The sequence below is a fragment of the Mandrillus leucophaeus genome, unplaced genomic scaffold, assembly GCF_000951045.1.
Source record: "Mandrillus leucophaeus isolate KB7577 unplaced genomic scaffold, Mleu.le_1.0 Scaffold133, whole genome shotgun sequence".
NCBI classification, from domain to species: Eukaryota; Metazoa; Chordata; class Mammalia; order Primates; family Cercopithecidae; genus Mandrillus; species Mandrillus leucophaeus.
In genome coordinates this window covers 5,787,112-5,808,669 of record NW_012101288.1, presented here as the reverse complement: position 1 = coordinate 5,808,669, position 21,558 = coordinate 5,787,112, and the positions used below count along the sequence as shown (strand labels likewise).

Sequence of the window (21,558 nt, the reverse complement as noted above, 5' to 3'; positions counted from 1 at the left end):
ATCACTTGATCCCACAAGTTCAAGGCCAGCCTGCGTAACATAGGAAGACTCTGTCTCTACAAATAGAAATAAAAAACTGAGCCAGGCATAGTGGTGTGCCCCTGTGGTCCCAGCTACTTGGGAGGCTGAGGTGGGAAGATAACTTGAGCCTCGGAGGTCAAGGCTACAGTGAGCCATGACTGTGCCACTGCACTCCAGCCTAGGTGATAGAGTGAGACTGTCTCAATAAAAAAAAAGAAAATGTGTTCTCTGTTAGACATATCTGGGCTCAAGTCCTGGCTCCACCATTTGCTACTGCTGGTATGGCTTTAGGTGAGTGCTTCTCTGAGCCTCAGTATCCTCATTGGTTAAATGGAGAACCTACCTCATTGGGTTGTTGTTAAAGATAAACAAGATTACACATGTATAGTGCTTAGCGCAGTTGCTGACACATAGTAAGCACCCCATTGTTATTGTTATTGTTAGCAAAATAAGACTCCATGGTAGAAAAACTATGCAAGTCATAAAATGTATCAGCATTAACTTTTATCAACAGATAGGGTGCTATTAAATATATCACCAACATAGTAAAATGATAGAAAGGAATATTACAGCATGAAAGCATTTATGCATTTGTTTGACAACAGGTACAATTGAAGCAATTCCAAAGGTCTTTAAATGGGTTGTATTTGCCCTGTTAACTCAGTATTTCCTGACTGGCAATAATTTTACTTGGTAATGCTCTGTATTATGGTAAAAGCTAACGATAATAATTTATCGAGTATATTCTTTGTACCAGGCAGAGTTATGAATGCTATGTGAACACATTTAATCTTCACTGCAACTCGGAAGTAGGTACTATTACTATGCATATTTTGCAGGTGGGAAAACTGAGGTGGACAGTTTGCCTCTGGAGCCCTCACTCTTAAACTCTATGATATATACCAGAAACTCTATGATACAGCCCAGGTGTCAAATCTGGCCCTCCACCTGATTTGTAAATAAAGCTTTATTGGAACACACCCACGCCCACTCATTGACTCATTGTCCATAGCCATTTCTGTACTATAGCTTCAGGGTGGAGTAGTTGCTCCAGAGACCATGTGGCCCACAAACCTTAAAACACCTACTGTTTAGCACTTTATGGAAAAAGTTTGCCAACCCCTGATGTCAACTTTAAACTTCACAAAAAGACTGGAGTTCAGAAAGGAAAGAAAGAATACCTTGTAATAAAAATGCTTATGTTTGGTATTTACTGTGGATTTGTACATATTTATCTCACTTAATTCTCATAGCAATCCTGTGAAGTAAGTAGTCTTTTTATTTCCATTTTAGAAATGAAGAATCAGGAGTTCAGAGGGATTAAATGATTTACACTGTAGGCTGGAGAGCAAACTCCATGAGTCTAGGGATCATGTGTCTTCATCGTCATGTCCCTGTCACCTACCACGATGCTGGCACAGGGTAGACACTCAGAAAATACTTGCTAAATGAATGACAGTTACAAAGGTCACCCAGCTAGAGAATCCAGGTCTTCTCCTATTCCAGGGTTCTTTCTCCTGACTCCACAACTGTCTGACAGTTAAAAAAAGGTCGGCGGGGGGACTTTCCCTTGAGATAGGATGAAGCCCAGAGTGGTTAACATGTCATTATGCTGTCAATTGACAAGTTTTTGCTGCTATGTTCCTCCTTCTCTTTAGTCAGAGAAGATAATCAGACCAGAAGGCGGTTCGTTTCTCCTCCAATGCACAGTCATGGTGTTGAGAGTTTACTTGTCCTTGTGATTGGTGCATATTTTGACAAGATTAAAACTGACACCCTCATGAGATGGTAGTCACATGGAATCTGGGTTTTGGATGGATTTCAGGCAGTGCTCTGGCTGCCTTCCTCCCAACCCCTTGCCCCACCTCCTACCCAGTGATGAGTCACAGTGCACAGCCGATTGCCCTTCAAGAGCTGACCCAAGGCTTTTGTTTTCTTTCATCTGCTTCATGCTGGTCATGTGAGGATCAGGGTATTATTAGACCATCATCTTGGGCTTCCAAATCTTGCTGTTGGTCAGGGAGATACATGAAAGGTTTAGTCAGTCCCTTTGTGCCATTTTCACTCCTCTCTTGACTGTCACATGCTGGTTGGTGGCAAAGCTAAACCACAGAATTCAGTGTGGTCACCGCCCATGGCCATGGTCTCTACTGGTGTTTTGAGCAGTACACTCAGTGCAAAACACTGGTGTTTTAGCAGACACTCGGTGAGCTCCTGACTCAGACTAGATCACCAGTACTGATTGTAACAAACCACCTCCTCCTCCAGTCAGCTGGCCTCATCTCTCCCTGCATGTGGAAAAGATACAGAAGCAGGGAGAAAAAGGAGTTTGGATGGGGGTGGGTTTTTTTATATGCAAAGTAAAATTACATTCAGGAAATTAAAAGTCTTGTGTGTGGTTTAACAGGCTCCTAAAGGACTCCAGAGGGACAAAAATTTTACACAAATGCCATGGAAGCAGAGGTGCTCTGAATTGCCTAGGCTGTTGATCCAAAAGTTTCCATTCTCCTCTGCCACCCAATCTTTAAAATTTCATTTTGCTTCTTCCCTTGGCCTTGATTCCAGCGCCCACCAGAGTGTCATGCTCAGTGTTTATTGACCTGAAATGAAGTCGGGCTGAAACCTAGCCAGGAGATGAAATTCTCTTAGAGAGTTTCCTAACAGCGAAGATTCTAGCTTCAATGTAAAGGAGGGTTCTCGGTTCTCTATGTCTAGTCTACTGAGTCTCAGGCTACTTATTACCCCAATTACTTTTGCACCAGCCTAATAGTTTTCTCTGGGGGCCTGGTGGGTTCTCATGAAGTTAATTACTTTCACTTTATATCATCCTCTTTTGTTTGTTAACCCTGTGAATGCATGAAGTGTGTTCTTTTATTTTGCTGTGTTGAGAAGGACTCTGCTGAGTCCTCACTGGTTGTGGAGTGGCTCATAAGGTGGGTCTCTTGAGCCTCACTTTGCTCATCTGTTAAGTGGATTGAACTAGGTGGTCTCTTAAGATTCCTTCCGGTCTAAAGTTTCATTTTTCAACAATAGGATCTTTGTTTTTTATTTTTATTTTTTAAGATGGAGTCTTGCTCTGTTGCCCAGGTGGGAGTGCAATGGCACAATCTCGGCTCACTGCAACCTCTGCCTCCTGGCTTCAAGCAATTCTCCTGCCTCAGCCTCCTGAGTAGCTGGGAGTACAGGCATGTGCCAGCATGCCCAGCTAATTTTTTGTATTTTTAGTAGAGATGGGGTTTCACCATGTTAGCCAGGCTGGTCCTGAACTCCTGACCTCAAGTGATTCTCCCGCTTTGGCCTCCCAAAGTGCTGGGATTACAGGCATGAGCCACTGCACCCTGTCTGTATTTGTTTTTTAATCTTGCCACATCGGTAAAGAATTTTGCTATAGAAGGAAAAAAAGATTGGACTAAGTATGCACTAACCTCAGTTATTATCTTCATTTATTTTTGTCTGGCGATTATGGGGTGGTAGGAATGGGACATACTTTTTCAACAAACAAACTGGCTGGGCTTGGTGGCTCATGCCTGTAATCCCAGCATTTGGGGAGGCCAAGGTGGTCGGATCACCTGAGGTCAGGAGTTTGAGAGCAGCCTGTCTAACATAGCAAAACCCTGTCTCCACTAAAAATATAAAAAAAAAAAAAAAAAAGAAAATTAGCCAGGCATGGTGGCGGGCATCTGTAATCCCAGCGACTTGGGAGGCTGAGGCAGGAGAATCACTTGAACCTGGGAGGCGGAGGTTGCAGTAAGCTGAGATTGCACCATTTCACTCCAGCCTGGGCAACAAAGCAAGACTCCATCTCAAAAAAAAAAAAAAAAACCACTCTGTTTAGCACCGAATTAGTGCCAGGCACTTGCTGAGGGCTTTATGTGCATTCTCCTATTATCACTCACAACAACCTTGTATTATTGACTCTACCTTGTATTAAAGGTATTAAATACTCAACCTTGTATTAAAGACTCTAAGTATTACTAGTATAGGTGAACAAACTGGGTGGGGCACCAAGAAATATAGTAACTTGCCCATCATCATGGAGCTAATACATGGTCAAATCAAGACTTGAATCTAAGGCCAAGAGCTACAAGGATCCAAGTTTTTAACCACAGTGACATCATATAAAATACATCCCTGCATTTCTCTCTCTTTCTGTGATAGGCATCTTTCTGCAGAAATTTAAGTGCGATGAAAGAGTCTAATTAATAGACATGTTTATTGAACACTGCAGAAGCAGGAGGTATCAGGATAAGACTCTCCACTTCCATGGAAAGTGCACGTGGCTGCTGAACATGGGCTTTAGGTGCCTTGTGAGCAGTCAGTGCCATTAAGGAAGAAGTTCAAGCGGGGGCAGAAGAATTCCCCTGGGGAGGTGATTCTGCAGAACTCAGCCATTCACAGGTCATGGGAGATTTTGTTCCCTTCAGGATACGTCAGCTTCACTTGCTGAAGTAGGACAAATAGAATGAATTAGCCCTGGCTGAAGCCAAAATTCTTTATATTTAAAAGAAGAAAAGCAATTAAATACTCAGCCCAATCCTGGGTTTTGAATTACCCCATTTATCTTTCACTCTGAGCATCTGCTTTTTATTGCATTGTGGCCCTGCCTGCCATTTATCTCTCCCTGTCAGTCTGTATCCACGTGTCATGGGACTCAAAAGTGAAGATTAGAGGAGAAAAATATCTCTGTATTCTAAGCCTGGCAACTTCTATTTTTATCCTCAGCTGTTGGAGCTGATAGCAAAGTCACAGCTCACATCCCTGAGTGGCATCGCCCAGAAGAACTTCATGAATATTTTGGAAAAAGTGGTACTGAAAGGTGAGCCTTCTGTCACTCTCTCGCCCCTTTTAATAGGCATGGAGGTGGGCAGATGGATTTTCCAATAGAGTGGACATGTCATTAGATTTAAAGATGTGTGAATGGATGAAATGAACAACTCCAGCTACATTTCAGAGGCACTAAATTCCAGTTCAGAAGGGGGTGCAGTGCATCCTCATGGCAAAGGGTGAGACCGTCGCCCTCCTGTCCTTCCTTTGGGACCATCTACCTGCCCTACTAAAAGCCTCGTAGGCTTGTCAGTGTAGACACAGGTCCCAACACTGGCTCCCGAGCCGCCAGGTCCCAAATTCCTAGAAAATCGACACGTGTACAAAGTCGGAAATAGATTCGTAGACTATTCGAGCTAGAAGGAACCTTAGGTCTCGGGTTCACCTGACTCATTATACACATGGAGAAACTGAGGCCCATGAGGAGAAGTGATTTGTCCACAATCACACAGAGTCAGCCAGACAGGATTAGAGCCCAGGCTCCAAACCCCTGAAACCATGCTCCTTCCACGGACTGTCCTAAAGCGGGGGGTCACTTCTGGGCAAAAGGAGTGGCTCTCTGATCAGGTGAGCCATGGCTGCTGGGAGAACAATGAAGAGAAAGAGGCTTTATAGAAAATGAGAGAGAAGAGAACAAAGAGGGACCTAGATAATGGAAACTCTACCTTTTGACCTCAAGTGCAGAAGTTTGGCCAACCGTACAGTAAACACGCGTGAGGAAGAAAACCGTATCCCCAGAGGCAGTGCCTGGGTAACATGACTGGAATAGAGACAGAGAAAAGCTCATGTGTAAAATACAGGGTGTTCCGGTATCATAACTTTGATTCTTTTTTTCTTCCCCACTCAAGTCCTTGAAGACCAGCAAAACATTAGACTAATAAGGGAACTACTCCAGACCCTCTACACGTCCTTATGTACACTGGTCCAAAGAGTCGGCAAGTCCGTGCTGGTCGGCAACATTAACATGTGGGTGTATCGGATGGAGACGATTCTCCACTGGCAGCAGCAGCTGAACAACATTCAGATCACCAGGGTAAGCGGGCAGGCCTAGCCTCCTCCCAGCAGTGGGTTCCTCCACGGAGACACTGAACAGCCTCGCCAAGACTTTGAATTCACTCCCGGGACAGAAGAGTCTGGTCTTTTCTGATGGCTGCTTTGTCCTGGTGCTGAGGGCGGGCTGGGGGACCTCCTGATAAAGGGAGGTGGGAAGAAAAACTTGGCAAAATGGGATCAAAGTACATGAAAGATGGCAGCCTGGTGAACTACTGTGGGAAAGCTGGAAACTGGGCTTTTGGGGAGAAGCAGCCCCGCTGCTGAAATCTTTAGCGGGGTTCAGAGATGTCTCTTTGCTCATTTCCTCATAAAGGATGAGTTGTTTGCCGCTTTAGGTTGCTGTCTTGAATATAACAGAGCTGGGAAGGCTTGGAGAACTGGTACCAGCCTTTTAAAATCCTAGTTCTGATTATTGGTAGTTATGACAAAGGAAGCCTTTGATTAAAGTCTGCGAGCTTACATGTGGGAAAATGATGAGCAATTCTCCAAGCACAAAGGAAAAGCCCTATATTACCAGTGAGGTTTGGCGATCTACAGCAGTTGTTCCTTTTGGCTTTCACAACCTAGCTTGGCCCTCAGCTCTTGTCCTCCTAATAGTGAGCAGGAGGACCAAGGCACAAAAAAAAAAAAGGAAGATGCTGGTGCAATCTCTTAGGACTCACTAATGGACAGACACACTCAGGCGGCTCATGTAGCACTTTGCTTACTTATCTCATCACAGACTGTAACTGGCTTAAGTGGTTTCCGGGCCCCACACTGATAAAGTTTGAGGTTGCCTCGTATCAGGAGAAGGTAGCAGGAAGAAATCCTTTGACTGCTTTTAAATAACTCTTTTACTAGATGAAGTTTTTAGAATGCATGTTCATGACTTTACTGGTAATTACCTCTCTGTCCCTTCGCTTTTTAAGCTGTGAAACAGAATCAGTCGAAGGCTCAGAGTTACGTGACTTCCTTAGAGTCACGTAGGTTACAACACCTACACGCTGTTCCCACAGACACACACGCAGAGCAGGGCACAGATGCAAGTCATCTTTCAGAAATCATCTCGCGTATTTGATTTAAGAGAACGTACATATTTATTATGAACATTTACCTGATTGATTCTAATAATTTACCCCATTCCTACATCTCAAGTGTAGGCACATAGTCTGACCATGTGAATGTGAGACCCAAGTTCCCAGCTTCTCTCTCACAGAAAACCCACATACACGTTCTACCTGGTTTCTGGCGTTCTCTATGGCCTGGACTGACTGACTAGGATTTTTCTAAGACCAGGAGAGAACTGCCAAGCCAGTGATATAAACAAGCGGGTCCCATGTGTCCCAAGGGCACTTCCCTTCAGCAACTGCAGAACACCCATTTAGATGGTCACAGTTGGCCAGGTGCGGTGGCTCATGTCTGTAATCCTAGCACTTTGGGAGACTGAGGCAGGCAGATCACTTGAGGTCAGGAGATCGAGACCACCCCGGTCAACATGGTGAAAGCCCATCTCTACTAAACATACAAAAATTAGCCAGGCGTGGTGGTACACACCTGTAGTCCCAGCTACTCGGGAGGCTGAGGCAGGAGAATCACTTGAACCCGGGAGTTGAAGGTTGCAGTAAGCCGAGATCACGCCACTACTTACCAGCCTGGGTGACACACTGAGACTGCATCTCAAGGAAAAAAAAAAAAAAAGAAAAACTATAGATGGTCACACTGGCCTGGAGCTTGCCTCTGTTCCCTCTGTCCACCTCCAAGGCGCCCTCCTGGCCACATCTGCCCGCATACCCTGCACTGCCATAGGCTTACATGCTCAGAACCCTTCTTAGCTGATCCACCAACGCTCTTCGGAGCTAGCTGTTGTAGCTGTTGTTACCCCTCTTGGAGTGGAGGTGGAGTGGGGCCCAGAGATGCCCAGTGACTTTCCAAGCGATATACAGCAGTTAGGGCCAGAGCTGAGGCCAGAACCCTGGATTCCATATTCCTAAAATGTCAAAGCTTGCTTGAGTTTCCAAACTTTTTCAATCCAGCTTTCTTCCAACTATTTATCCAATGATCCAGCTGTTTAAAAAACTCTCTTTGATCCAATGAGATCCCACAAAGAAGAGATCAAACACTGAAGTTCACTCACTATCTCTTCTGCATGAGGAGGTCCAGCCAAGCCAAGTCATTCTCTGCACTCTCCAGGCTTGGCCCTGCCTCAGGGTTTTGAAGCTTGCTGCCTTCTTTGACCATCCAATCTATGGACGTCACCATCATATCACCTTCCTCTGAGCAGTTATGATCTGAAATTGTCTATAATGTGTACTTTTCTGTCTCTGTCCACTGGGTTATAAACTCCACAAAGAAAGGACATTACCCATCTATTCCCTGTTCCTGGCATAGAGCAGGAGACAGTCAGTAACTCTGAGTTGAATGAATGAGTGATTGAAAGGGAGTCTCCTCCCATTGCCTGCCTGAGTACTCGTTCAGTGTTCAAAAGAACACAGTTGGAAAACATGGCCCTGTATTATGAATGATGATGATCATTTACCAGCTGCAGGATTTCTTTTTTTGAGACAGGGTCTCTGTCGCCCACGCTGGAGTACAGTGGCACGATCTCAGCTCACTGCACCCTCCACCTCCTGGGTTCAGGCGATTCTCCCACCTTAGACTCCCCAGTAGCTAGGATTACAGGCGTGCACCACCATGCCCGGCTAATTTTTGTATTTTTTGGTAGAGACAGGGTTTCACCATGTTGGCCAGGCTGGTCTCGAACTCCTGACCTCAAGTGATCCACCCACCTCAGCCTCCCAAAGTGCTGGGATTACAGGCATGAACCACCACGCCCGGCCCCAACTGCAGGATTTGAGGCAAGTTATTCAGTCTCTCCATGCCTCACTTTTCTCATTTGGAAAATAGTTGCAGTAGTGTCAACTCAGAGCCACGGTGTGAGATTTAATAAGTTAATATATAGAAAGCAAATGGCACAGTGCCTAATGTACAGTAAATATTGTAAACATGTCAGCTGTTATTATTAAGGGCTGGCTCTGTGCAGGCCCTCTTCTAAGTCCTTTACATGTATTGATTAACTCACCTAGTGAAGAATTGTTAAGTAGGAGTCATCACAGTGGCTAGCATTTACTGGGCACTACACTGAATGCTTCTATGCATTATCTCATCCGCCCCACCCAGCAACATTGGAGGATAAGCTTTTTCTCATGTTATAAATGAGAACAATTAGAACGAGTAGTTAAGAATCATTTGGCTGAGGCCTCATGCTTAGTAGGATGTAGCACAAGAACTGAACCCAGGCCTGTCCACAGAGGCTGTGCTTTCAATCACTGTGCCTTCCTCCCGCTGTCCTCTGTCCCAACCCTCCTTGGCTCTGAGCTTTCTTATGTTGAGAGCTGTACTGGAACCCACAGAGCCTTAAAGGGCTTTCTTTTTTTGTTTTTGTTTTGGTTTTTTTTTTTTTTTTTTTGAGACAGGGTCTTATTCCCATTGCCCAGGCTAGAATGCAGTGGCACGGTCCTAGCTCACTGCAGCCTTGGCCTCCCAGGTTCACGTGATTCTCCCACCTCAGCCTCCCAAGTAGCTGGGACTACAGGCACTCGCCACCACACCCAGCTATTTTTAGTAGGGAGGGCGTTTCACCATCTTGCCCAGGCTGGTCTCGAACTTTTGGGCTCAAGCAATCCTCCCGCTTCAGCTTCCCAAAGTACTAGGATTACAGGCGCGAGCCACTGCGCCCAGCCTCCACACAGAAGCTCAACTCTCCAGGGGAAGGAGAAATTGAGAGAAAGAGAAAAGACTTAATTACTTCAGTCTGGACTGTATTTTAAAACTTACTTTTTTTTAACAGTTTGACCCAGAGAGAAGTACATTATTACATGCAAATATGAAGTTGACTTTCAGAGTAAATGCTTTCTCTTTTGCCAAAATTCTATCATTCTCCTCCCAGCATAAAACCTTATTTTCCTGCAAAATTTTCATATCTAATTCTATGGAGCCAATTTTTATTGGCAAAATAATATAATAAAGAATGAAGAAAAGAAATTAAGAGAACTGGGTCTTAGGGGGAAAAAATCAAAGACAGTGACAGTATGCGGTGGGCAGGGCACTGTTTTGAAGCATGTGAGGAGTGACATAGACCCGAATGGATGTTAGCCAAATGCTGGACTAGAGGAACGAGAGTGACTAATTTTTCTTTTATACGTTTATGTTCGAAAGGAGGAGGCATGTAAGCAGTTAACCACTTATCAGGAGGAAGGGCTCAGCATGGGGTCTGGGCAAGGATTTTGGAAAAGTTCAGGTTTGAAAATTTGACAGAGTGAACTCTGCCAAGTGGACTTGCCTTTAGTAGGAGTTAATGTAATAATTGGCCTGGGAGTTTTAACCAAAAAAGTAGAGGCTTTGAAGTGTTGGAAACGAAAAGAAAATCTCATGGCAGTTTTATGAGCTCATATGATCAGCAGCAGATGAAAAACGATAAATAGGTCTAGGGCCTTCTGCGGCTGGCAAAGACCTGAAGTTTGCAAACAATTGAGAGTTCTGCCCAGCAGCCTGGGGTAGAACTGAGCCCTATAAATTGTCAAGTCATGGATACTTTGAATGAAACAGGAGGCTGAAGTCCTTCTACATCTGAGATTGTTGGAGCTGGGAGGGATCCTCAGAGTCTTCTAAGCCATTCATTTTGGACATGGGGAGACTTCCCAGGGGAGCTGGGATCCAGATGTGCTGCCTGTGCATCGGTGTCCCTCCCCTGCACCTCCCATTCTTCTCCGTAGCTCAGCCTTCCCAAGACCCCTTGCCACTGCTCCCTCCCCACCTCGTGCCTACCCAGCCTTGCTGGGACACAGGAGAGAACTGCCCAGACTTAGTGTCTCCTGGAATCCTCCATGTGTTTGGGCTTTGATGTGCTTCATACAGAGTTTGGCTCCTGTAAAAATTTGGGCAGGGAAATTGATACCCATTCTCAGGATATTTTCCCCCGAGCTAAGGGAGGGTTTCTTCATCCTGTATTGTTTTTCACCTGTGACCTCTCAGAGGTCACAGAACATTGATCTAAAAATCTGAGTAGTCCAAAATCAAGAGCTCACCCAGAACCAGCAGGGGCAGGACAAGGAGCCGCAGTCCCAGGTGGTCTATTGACCTATCTGGATGGCAGCATCCTGTTGCCGTTCAAGACACATCAGCAAATACATGCGCGGATTCCCAGGTGCAGATTCTTCCCACGGAGCTTTGTGCTTCCCTCCATGACAGCATTTACTGTCTTATTTTATATTATTTTATGATTATTTGTTTCTGCCTCTGGGTCTCTCACCAGCCTAAAGAGCTCATTGCAACAACTTCAGCACCAGGCCATAGTAGACATTCAGGAGAGGTGGCTTGTGCTGGACTGGTCTACAAGGGACATAAAATTAGACCCTGCCTTCAAGGATGTAGATCTGGGCAGGGTATCATAAGCTCATCAAAATTTAAAACAATAAAGGCTTAAATATATTAGTAAGTTCAGGGATGTACCAGAAGCTCTTGGAGAAGCTCACAATTAATTGCCAAGGTATTATCCACAGACCAACAGTTTTCACAATGTTCCACGGAGGCCTCGGTTAGAATAGAGATGTCTCAAGGGATGGTGGAGCTTGGGCCAAGGGCTTCTGGACCTGCCATTCCCAATGTGCGTGCATGCACGCGCACACACACACACCTCAGCACAGAGTCTTTGTGTTGTTTTCTACCTATTTAATTATTTGGGCTTCATTCATTCCACAGGTATTTGTTGAGTGCCTTCTATGTGCTGGGCACTCCTGTAGACACCCAGGACACAGTAGTGAAAAAAGATTAAAATTCCTGCCTTCATAGAGCTTAAGTTCCAGCAAGAATGTTCCTTTCAAAGCTTCTTTTAGAAAGAAAGCTCATGTTGCATGACAAAAAGAAGGCTATTGCAAGAAGTGTCTCAAAGAGATCCTAGGAATTCTAGGAAGGTACAGTGGGTAAGGGAGTCACAAAAACAGAAAAGGCCTTTCAGAGGAAGTAGGTTTGAACTGGATCTGAGCAGGACGACCACGTGGCCAAGCAGAGAGGACTGGGGAGGCAAGGGCATTGAGGTCAGGCTGAGTCAGGTGTGTTTAGATGCCAGTGAGTAAACCTACTTGGAGGGACCTGAGGTCTGGAGGGCGGCCAGAGAAATGGGTCCTGGGGTGGCTGGCTGGGCCACTCCATCCAGGGCAGTGAGGCCTTCAGGAAAGCAGCAAATCTTGTAACTCTGTGAACTGAGTAAAGCACATGCACCATTTGGAGAGTCTTTAAGAGTGAAAGTTTCAAGCTTTGGAAATGTAGGGAGATCCCTCTGGCACCACTCAGCTCAGCCCACTCCACACAGTTCTTTGTGGCTCATGGCCATGGCCTCGTGTCTGCATTTAGGATGGGGAGATTTACTCTGCTTTCGAGCTCTTATCAATAAACTGCCTCGAGGGTGGAGGACGGGGGACAGCTGCATGCCTAGAAGGCCTGGTGAACTGCTGCTCTCTGGCACCCCACCTATTGTCACCCTTCTCTCTGCAGCCTGCCTTCAAAGGCCTCACCTTCACGGACCTGCCTTTGTGCCTACAACTGAACATCATGCAGAGGCTGAGCGACGGGCGGGACCTGGTCAGCCTGGGCCAGGCGGCCCCCGACCTGCACGTGCTCAGCGAAGACCGGCTGCTGTGGAAGAAACTCTGCCAGTACCACTTCTCCGAGCGGCAGGTCGGCAAGGCCCAGCGGGCTTTCCTCCCACCCTCCTCTGGCCCCCACCCCAAGCTTCCTTGGTGCCCTGCTCAAGCCTGAGGTCTGGGTTCGCCCTACTCCAGGTTTGACTGAACCTTCCCTGCTTTGACTGAAAAATGACAGTTGAAGGAGTTTTGTGATTTTGTTTTTTGTTTTTTGAGACAGGGTCTTGCTCTGTGGCCCAGGCTGGAGTGCAGTGATGCAATCATAGCTCACTGCAACCTCAGCCACGTGGGCTCAAGCGACCCTCCCAGCTCAGCCTCCCGAGTAGCTGGGACTACAGGCTCATGCCACAGCACCCGGATAATTTTTTTATTATTGTTTTTGTAGAAATAGGGTCTCTCTATGTTGCCCAGGCTGGCCTCAAACTCCTGGCCTCAAGCAGTCCTCCTGCCTCGGCCTCCCCAAAGCACTGGGATTACAGGCATGAGCCCCCGTGCCCACCCAGTCTTGAGTTTTTAAATAGAGATGTTGTCTGTATTTTTTTTTCAGGTAGTTTTTATGAAAAAAATTGAACTTACATTCTTAACCTATTCTTATTTTACAGCTCACTCAAAAAAATCATAAATTGGCACCCATCCTTTTTTTCTATAACCCCATAACTTACATTTTCTGAGTGCTTTAAAGTACTTTTTTTGTTGTTTCTTTCTTTTTTTTTTTTTTTTTTGAGACGGAATCTCACTCTGTCACCCAGGCTGGAGTAAAATGGTGCAGTCTCGGCTCACTGCAACCTCTGCCTCCCTGGTTCAAATGATTCTCCTGCCTCAGCCTCCCACCATGCCCGGCTAATTTTTGTATTTTTAGTAGAGACAGGGTTTCACCATGTTGGCCAGGCTGGTCTCGAACTCCTGACCTCAGGTGATCCGTTTGCCTCAGCCTCCCAAAGTACTGGGATTACAGGCGTGAGCCACCACGCCCAGTCTTAAAGTACTTTCATAGATATTATTTCATTTTATTCTAATGGCCCAGGGAAGGATAGGTATTGTTGTGCCTACTTTAAACAGATGAAGGGACTAAAGCCACAAATGGCTAAGTGACATATCCAAATTAATGAAGTAGCTCTTTGGGTGAGGAAACTGGCCCTGACCTTGAATTTGGACCTTCAGACACCAACTCCAAGCCTGTTTCCCTTCATCATGCTGCCTCAAGTTTGTTGGTCTTTTTCCAGTTTCTTTATATGGATGTGTGAGTTCAACAAGTTCTGTTCATGAAGCCACTAATATTTAGATATAAACTAGAGCCCTGGTGCCAAGCAGTTATTGCATCTCCCTGGAAATGATCACTCAAGTCTATAGCAAAGAAAAGATTGAAGTTGTTTATTGAGATCCCCTAAACTTTAAAGGACCATCCAGCCGCAGTTTAGTAAAGGTCACTAGCAACATGTCACCAGCCACCTGTGTTTTTGTTTTGTTTTGTTTTGTTTTGTTTTGTTTTAAGCTTGGTGAAAAGCTACTGTTTAACTGAGGAGAGCTAAGAAGGTACTTGTTTATATAGTGACAGTTCTCCCCTCGCTATTGTAGAGCTGAAAAGAGGGGGAAAGGGTGAGAGTCAACCTTTTCAGAACCAGAAAACCACAAGCCATCTTCTTGACAAACTCTCTTGGAATTTCTTTTATTCATTTGATTTTCTAGATCCGCAAACGATTAATTCTGTCGGACAAAGGGCAGCTGGATTGGAAGAAGATGTATTTCAAACTTGTCCGATGTTACCCAAGGAAAGAGCAGTATGGAGATACCCTTCAGCTCTGCAAACACTGTCACATCCTTTCCTGGAAGGTATGTGTCTCAGAGGTGGCTGCCACAGACCCCCAGCCCAGTCCCTAAGAGCCAAGAGTGCCAGCCAGCATGGTGAGGCCAGCGCCTTTCCGCCTCTTCCCCATCATAGCCCCCAGCTGAAAGTCAGGGTAAACTGATTCAGTGCCTGGGAGGGTGGGGGTTCCCTTTGTCTCACAGACTTTCATAGACCTCCATTTTCTTCACTTTTCTTATGTTTACATTTTTCTGCATTCCACCCACCCACCCACCCTTAAATCCTCCTCTCTGTGTGTGTACCGGTACACACACTTACACACAGAAACACATGGCTTTGAGTTTTTCCAGACTTGTAAAATTTTTTCATTGATGCGTAATACATAGTTTCAGGATCCATGTGATAATGTAATTCATGTAATTTGTCAAAATTAAATCAATGTACTTGACACATTCATAGCCTTAAATATTTGTCACTTATTTATGCTAGAACCATTCCAATTCTTCTCTTCTGGCTATTTTGAAATGTTCAATAGATTTTTTTTTTTTTTTTTTGAGGCGGAGTCTCACTCACTCTGTCACCCAGATTGGAGTGCAGTGGTGGGATCTCGGCTCATTGCAACCTCCACCTCCCAGGTTCAAGCGATTCTCTTGCATCAGCCTCCCTGAGTGTCTGGGACTACAGGCACACGCCACCACACCCAGGCTAATTTTTGTAATTTTTAGTAGAGATGGGGTTTCGCCATGTTGGCCAGGCTGGTCTTGAACTTTTGACCTCAAGTGATCCACCTGCCTAGGCCTCCCAAAGTGCTGGGATTACAGGCATGAGCCATCGCGCCCAGCCTGAAATAATCAATAGATTATTGTAAATTACGTTCACTTACTGATCTAACAGCAGGTCTTACTCCTTCTATCATACCATGTATTTGTACCCATTGATCCACTTCTCTGCATCCCCTTCCTTTTCCCTTTCTCTGCACTGGTAACCACCAGTCTACTCTCTGTCTTCATGAAATCTACTTTTATAGCTCCCACATACAAGTGAGAACATGCAACATTTAGGCCTGGGGCAGCATTATTGACAGAGAATCGTTGCTTTGAATTTGGAAAATGCCTTTTGGTGCCAAAAGCCAATGAGAGGCCTCTGAGAACTTGAAGCTAACCGTGTGTTCCTTTCCAGGGCACTGACCATCCGTGCACTGCCAATAACCCAGAGAGCTGCTCCGTTTCACTTTCACCCCAGGACTTTATCAACTTGTTCAAGTTCTGAATCCCAGCACATGCCAACACTTCAGAAGGGTCCCCCTGCTGACTGGAGAGCTGGGAATATGGCATTTGGACACTTCATTTGTAAATAGTGTACATTTTAAACATTGGCCTGGAACTTCAGAGATAAGTCACGGAGGAGGACTTGGAGGGGAGAAATGCAGTTGCTGACTGGGAATTTAAGAATGTGAACTTCTCACTAGAATTGGTATGGAAAAGCAAAATACTGTAAATAAACTTTTTTTCTAACAATTTGCCAGCGAGACTATAAGGGCAATAATTCTGTTTCAGCGGTGAAAATGGAATCCTCTTAATGGTCACAGAAACTCCCTTAGAGTTCCCTAGGAAGAAAAAGGCAAAACTCAAATACAAAATAGGACGCTTTGTTTACAATGTGAAAATGTGTTTAGAAAAGAAAAAAGAAGAAGGAAAGCTACATAGGAGAAATCCCTGGGCTTTGGGGTTTGATCTGGTGTTTGTTTTGAGAAGGCGAAGGAAGCGCCACCCATCCTAAACCTGCATGGGCACAGAGCCTTACCCTACAGAGATACCACACAATGGTCTACCTCTCAAAGTGTAGAGTGCCCTCTCTGACGACGCATGTGATCCAGTAGGCAGTGTCTGTTTTTCTTGTAAGTGTTCTCATCACTATAAAAAGTGATTTAAAATGGAAAGGGATATTGGAGGCAACCCTCATCTGGTTCCACACTTCCTTTTCAGGCAAACAGGGCCCTCCTTGGAGTTATCTGTTTACCAGAACAACCCAAAAGCACACGTTCCTTTTTTCCTGTCATGTTGTAGCTCATTTGGGGGAAGAGAAGGCCGAGAAGGCCAACTTAAAACAGTCCCAGGGGAGGATTGCTTGAGCCCAGGAGTTCGACGTTTGCAGTGAGCTCTGATCGTGCCACTGCACTCCAGCCTGTCTCCAAAACAAAACAAAACAAAAGCCATCCCAGAGGAAGTCCTGCTGCAGAAAAGATGATAGAATTAGTCACCCAACTGATAGCTGTGAAGACTTTCTTATTCCTGCTTAACTTTCTTCCTTGGATATCTTCATGAAGAAGCCTGTGTCTGTGGACAGAGTGGGGCCCAAGTGCTGAGGCTCGGAAGACAGGTTTTACAATCAGCCAGTTAAACATCTTACCAGTTGCTGTTCCCCTTGCCAGGGGGATGAGCTGAGGAGCTTCTTTTCTTTAGGTCCAACATCAAAATGAGTCCATCTGAGCTAAGGCTTTTTGCAAAGGTGATTAAAAATCAAGGCTGGAGTTCCAGCCAAATAGGGAGGAGAGGTACCACAAGTTCATCTTAAACTTGGTTCCAGGCTGGATAGTTAAAACAGGAAGATCCCAAGGGGATTTTGCAAGGCAAATATCAGCAGGTAACTGTGGAAGAAAGGAAATCTCAGGACCTAATGAGTTCATTGTAAAATATTCTTGGGAGTAGATGGGGGATCTACTCCCAGTTTTTTACTTTCCACAGACTGTTGTTGCTTTCCTACAACAATGTACATATATTTGCAGTTGTATATGCTTTTCTTTTTTTTTTTTCCCCCAAATAAAGTTGTCACCCTGCATGCCCTTGGCAAATAAGTGAAGCAGAAATAGGAATATGATCCACATGCAAGTTGAGGAACAGTTTATCTTTAAGAACTGACCTTTGGGGTGACCTGGAAAGGGGGAAAGATGGCTAAGCACGGAGAGAAATGAGGCAAGAGACAAGCTATGATACAACACCTCTTCAGCCCCTGCCCTCAATAGTACACAACCCATGTATCAGCTTTCTGAAGAGAAGGAACCTACTATTCAGTGCTCCTCACTTTGCAATGTTTCTGCTATGCCAGGATTTCTTCAATTTTTTTTCATTATCATCCCCCCAAGGAGAAAAAAATTACATTGAATTTAGATTTTCCCTAATAAGGAAAATTAAATATAAAAGAGTAGGATTTTGTTGGGTAAGATTGAGCTTTGGAAGGTCACAAACCATTATACTATCTAAGGTGTGTTTTTTCTCTTTTTTTTTTTTTTTTTTTGCAGTCCCTCTCCCCCTGAATCAATTTCACATTGGGAATGTGGAACCTAGACTGTTGAATAAAAAGCTACTTCTTCCATAATTATCAGGTTCTCTCCAATTTCTCAGCCTCCTCAAAGACGTGGGGTGGAGTTGGGTGTGCCACCACTGAGAGAGCTCTGGAACCTCTGACTCTCGGTGACATTTTTAGATTTAGGGGTTCGTGGCCTTCCACATGTTGCCACCAACTTGCGATCTCTGCCCCTTCATGCTGATCAAGAAAATAGAAACTCCTTGTCGCCTTCAGGTTTGCAATCCCAGAAACATTGCCTGCTGTGGACTGTCAGCACAAAACTGGGAACTGGTCTCATTTAGACTGTCAGCAGTGCACGTGATTGTACGATAGACCCCAGGCAACCACGTGCATCTGGCAAGATGACCCCTGCCCCAAGAGAAGGGTTACAGTCTTCTTAAATGTTTACCAAGATGGTGCTGGTGGGCTCTCCCCATGTCCTTTGGTGTTATTGGAGTTGGTGTATGACAGAGTCAAGGAAATGTTTTAAGGAAACTGAAGAATAAATCAACCTTTATGGTTCTCTTTCATTGGAAGAGGAGAATAAAGAAGGAAATGGCAGGTAGAGAGGGAGGGGGAAAGGAATAGAAATGGCGTGTCTTTGATGCTGTGGCTTGTGCGGGGATGATGGGAAGAGCACAGCAGGCACAGCGTATCTGTGCTAGTGCCACGTGGTATCTGTTAAGTATGGCCAGAGCCTCACATATAAGTGAAGAGAGTTAAGACAATTCTTGCTCTTTGAACAATAATAGTCTATAGAATTTCTATTGGCAAACTGTCCCAGACAATCTGACCTATCAAACAAAAGCAAATAATCCCTGTCTCAGAACTGCTGGTCTAAAAGCCAGAAGGGGCACGATGATGGAAATTGCTAGAAAAGAGAGAATGCTCTACTCTCTTTCCTGGGCCTACCTACCCCCATCCTAAACCCTGTAAAACAGAATTTCAAAATAGATGTCAAATATGAAGTAACTCAGACTTCCAAAGAAGGAAGGAGTTCTGCCCAGGGCAGTATGAGCAAATCCACAGGGATGTTAAGATTTGGTCCAACTCAAAGGTTTATGGGCAGTGAGCCTAGAGTCTCTTGAGAGTAAGCCCTTGCATTTGGGACAAGGAGAATACGTGAAGCTCAGGAGTGCCCACACTAGAGCAAGATCCGGAAAAAAAACAATCCAATGGCATTTTAAACTAGATTGCATTATCACTCAATGCTGTTACTTTGAGCAGACAAATCAGTTGAATGGGAGGGCAAATGGCAGAAATGAACAAAAGCTGTTAGGTGAAAGCATCCCCAATGTATCAGTTGTGAGATGATTTTTGTTTAATGATGATCAGGTTTACATTGAAGTGGCTTGGAAGATGTATTTCAGAGGGACTGGGTTTGCACTGCAAATCTGAACACTAGAGCAGGTTCTACTAGCACTTGGGCAGTAAGGTAGTGGGTGTGTGTATAATGCTGTTGCCACAGTTCTCATCTTTGTGGATTCACATACCCTTTCCCATGAAGAGCTTGCTACTAACAGAGGCTCCTTGCTTCTGTTGTTTTTATACGGGAGAAGAGAAAGACCTTGGAATTTCAATTGTCTAAACAAGTGGTATGATTTACTAGGAAGCAAACTATTCAAGAGATGTTCAACAGTATATCATTCTTAGCATTCAATACAATGTTTATGATAAAATATACACCTGAGTTTATGTTTTTCTGCCAGGCTGAAAGGCAATAATGTCTTGCTATGCAAACACTATTTTATGTGTGGATTTTTTAACTGCAATTTTATGTGTGAATTTTTTTTAACTAAACTCTATCATCATTTTCTATGTTGACATCTTTTTTTTTTTTTTTAATCTGTTTCCAACTCTGAGTCTGTGAACTGTCTCTTCTGACTGGATGCTGGCCTAAAATCCTATTAGTGCTTAAACAGACCTCGAAACACTCTGATCCTCTAGGCCAATACAGAGATGTTGTTATTTGATATATCTTGGGTCCTTGATGGCTTCAACAAACAAGGTCATAATTTGTTTAAATTCAGTGTTTTCTGTAGATACTTTCTTCTCAGTTTCATTAAGGAGAGTAACCATCTTTGGTTTTCCAAAGAATGGAAACTCCTACCCCAGACTTCAGACTTAGAGCTTCTGCCTTTCACGATCACGATGAGGAAGAGATCCAGAATGTTTAGGGGACGTGCGTCAGCCCACCTGGTACTCAGTGGCAGAGCTGAATGCCAACTTGAGGCCTCCTGAGGCCTGACCTTGTGTGCCCCCAGCCCTCCACCCCAAGCACCTTTCGGTGTGGCTGGAGACACATGACGTTGGATGTGATTTTTCTCAAGCCCTTCACTGTGGAAGGCATGGGAGACTGCCCAGCACTGGGCATCTGGCTGTTAACGTTTCCATTTCAAGTCCCTGATTCTTACTAGAGAAGTTAAGGAGCCACTTAATGTTTTTACAGACCTCTGATTCTGTTGTGAATGTGGCATTCCAGTGAGTACAACCTGCTTGCTATAAGGAAAGCAGCATATTTTGACAACTTTATTTTTTCCTTGGGTACTTACATTTTTATTACAAAAACGGCCCTTATAAAAAAAAAGGGCTGGGCAGTGACTTACTTCCTAGAAACAGAGATTCCAAAGCAGGTGTTTCCTCTCCGCTAGACTCAGAGGTACATTTAATCCATCTTCTCCATTTCCTCCTTCAGGACCAGCTATGAGATTCAGTGCATTTCTGTCCCAGCGGATGTTCATTCTCCGCTAAACTTCATCTTTTACTAAGCAAAGGGGGATTATTCCATGAGGCAGCCAGGAGCAAGGGGCCATGATATTCATGACTTTGTCTGCTAGGCATTTTTCAAAGTGTCCTTGAATTCACTCAGCAAACAAAGCTTTCTGGAGAATCTCTCAAAACAGGCCCTGCTCCATTTGGCCAAAAACGATGGCTGCTCCAAAACTCCGAACTTCTTGAAACTCCATCTGCTACATTATTTCTGGAGTTTAAACACGACTTTTTCTGTCTTTGAGTATAGATGTGTTTGTTTAATTAACGAAGCACAAATCTGTTAAGCAGAAGGCTCCAAGCTGTATTCTATACTTGGGAACCCTTGGTGCCATCTTTATTTTACCAAGTGCCAATCACCATGGCTAAAGTGGGTGTATATTACAGCCTGTGTCCTAAGCTTAGACGCTTTAATGTACTTTTTTAAATGAAAAATATTAGAAGGGGTTGAACATTGTAACTAAAGCATAAAGCTAGACCAATTACATGCAGAGATGTTTATTTAATATTGTGTGAGCTGAGTCCTTCTGTATAAATTATTTGCACACTTTTCTTGCATGATGAACTGATTTTTTTATAGTTGTTTGTACCAGACGGTGGCATATTTTTGTAAAAAACTTTTGACACTGAATTGCAATAAATGTTTTTCCAACAACACACACTGGTGCATTTTTAGTATGTCCCAATTCAAGTTGGCTTTTTATCATACTAAATATGTTTATCTTTTGCCTATTGAGACTTATATTCCTTCTCCCAGAAACTTGTCACCATTTTTGTAAAATTTCTAGGAATCCATAGAAAAACAAGCTTGTTGCTGAATACCAACCTGAGTCCATAATACAGCGTTATGCTTAAACTAAAGGTTTTCATATACTATTTGCACAGCAGAATGATTAGGGAATAATGAATTTTGAAGTCAACATCAGTTTATTCATCAACAGGCATTTATGGAACAGTTGCTATATGCTAGACCTGTGCAAGGCACTGGGAATAGGGTGGTGAACAAGATAGAAATTGTCTTTGCCTTTTGTGTGTGGTTTTGTTTTGTTTCGTTTTGTTTTGTTT

General features: G+C 44.3%; 1 protein-coding gene across 2 annotated transcripts in view; it reads left to right on the top strand.

The window, feature by feature from the left end:
- Window positions 1–21,150, top strand: part of FBXO32 (F-box protein 32) — a 43,161-nt gene extending 22,011 nt beyond the window's left edge. Inside the window, exons 5-9 of one of the 2 annotated variants that reach the window (XM_011973017.1) lie at window positions 4,744–4,837; window positions 5,694–5,878; window positions 12,427–12,609; window positions 14,262–14,405; window positions 15,559–21,150. In XM_011973017.1, coding sequence (XP_011828407.1) covers window positions 4,744–4,837; window positions 5,694–5,878; window positions 12,427–12,609; window positions 14,262–14,405; window positions 15,559–15,648 — 696 coding nt within the window. In that variant the 3' untranslated portion in view covers window positions 15,649–21,150. The remainder of the gene's footprint in view (window positions 1–4,743; window positions 4,838–5,693; window positions 5,879–12,426; window positions 12,610–14,261; window positions 14,406–15,558) is intronic. The other variant, XM_011973019.1, reaches the window with a different exon arrangement.
- Window positions 21,151–21,558: the final 408 nt, after the last annotated feature.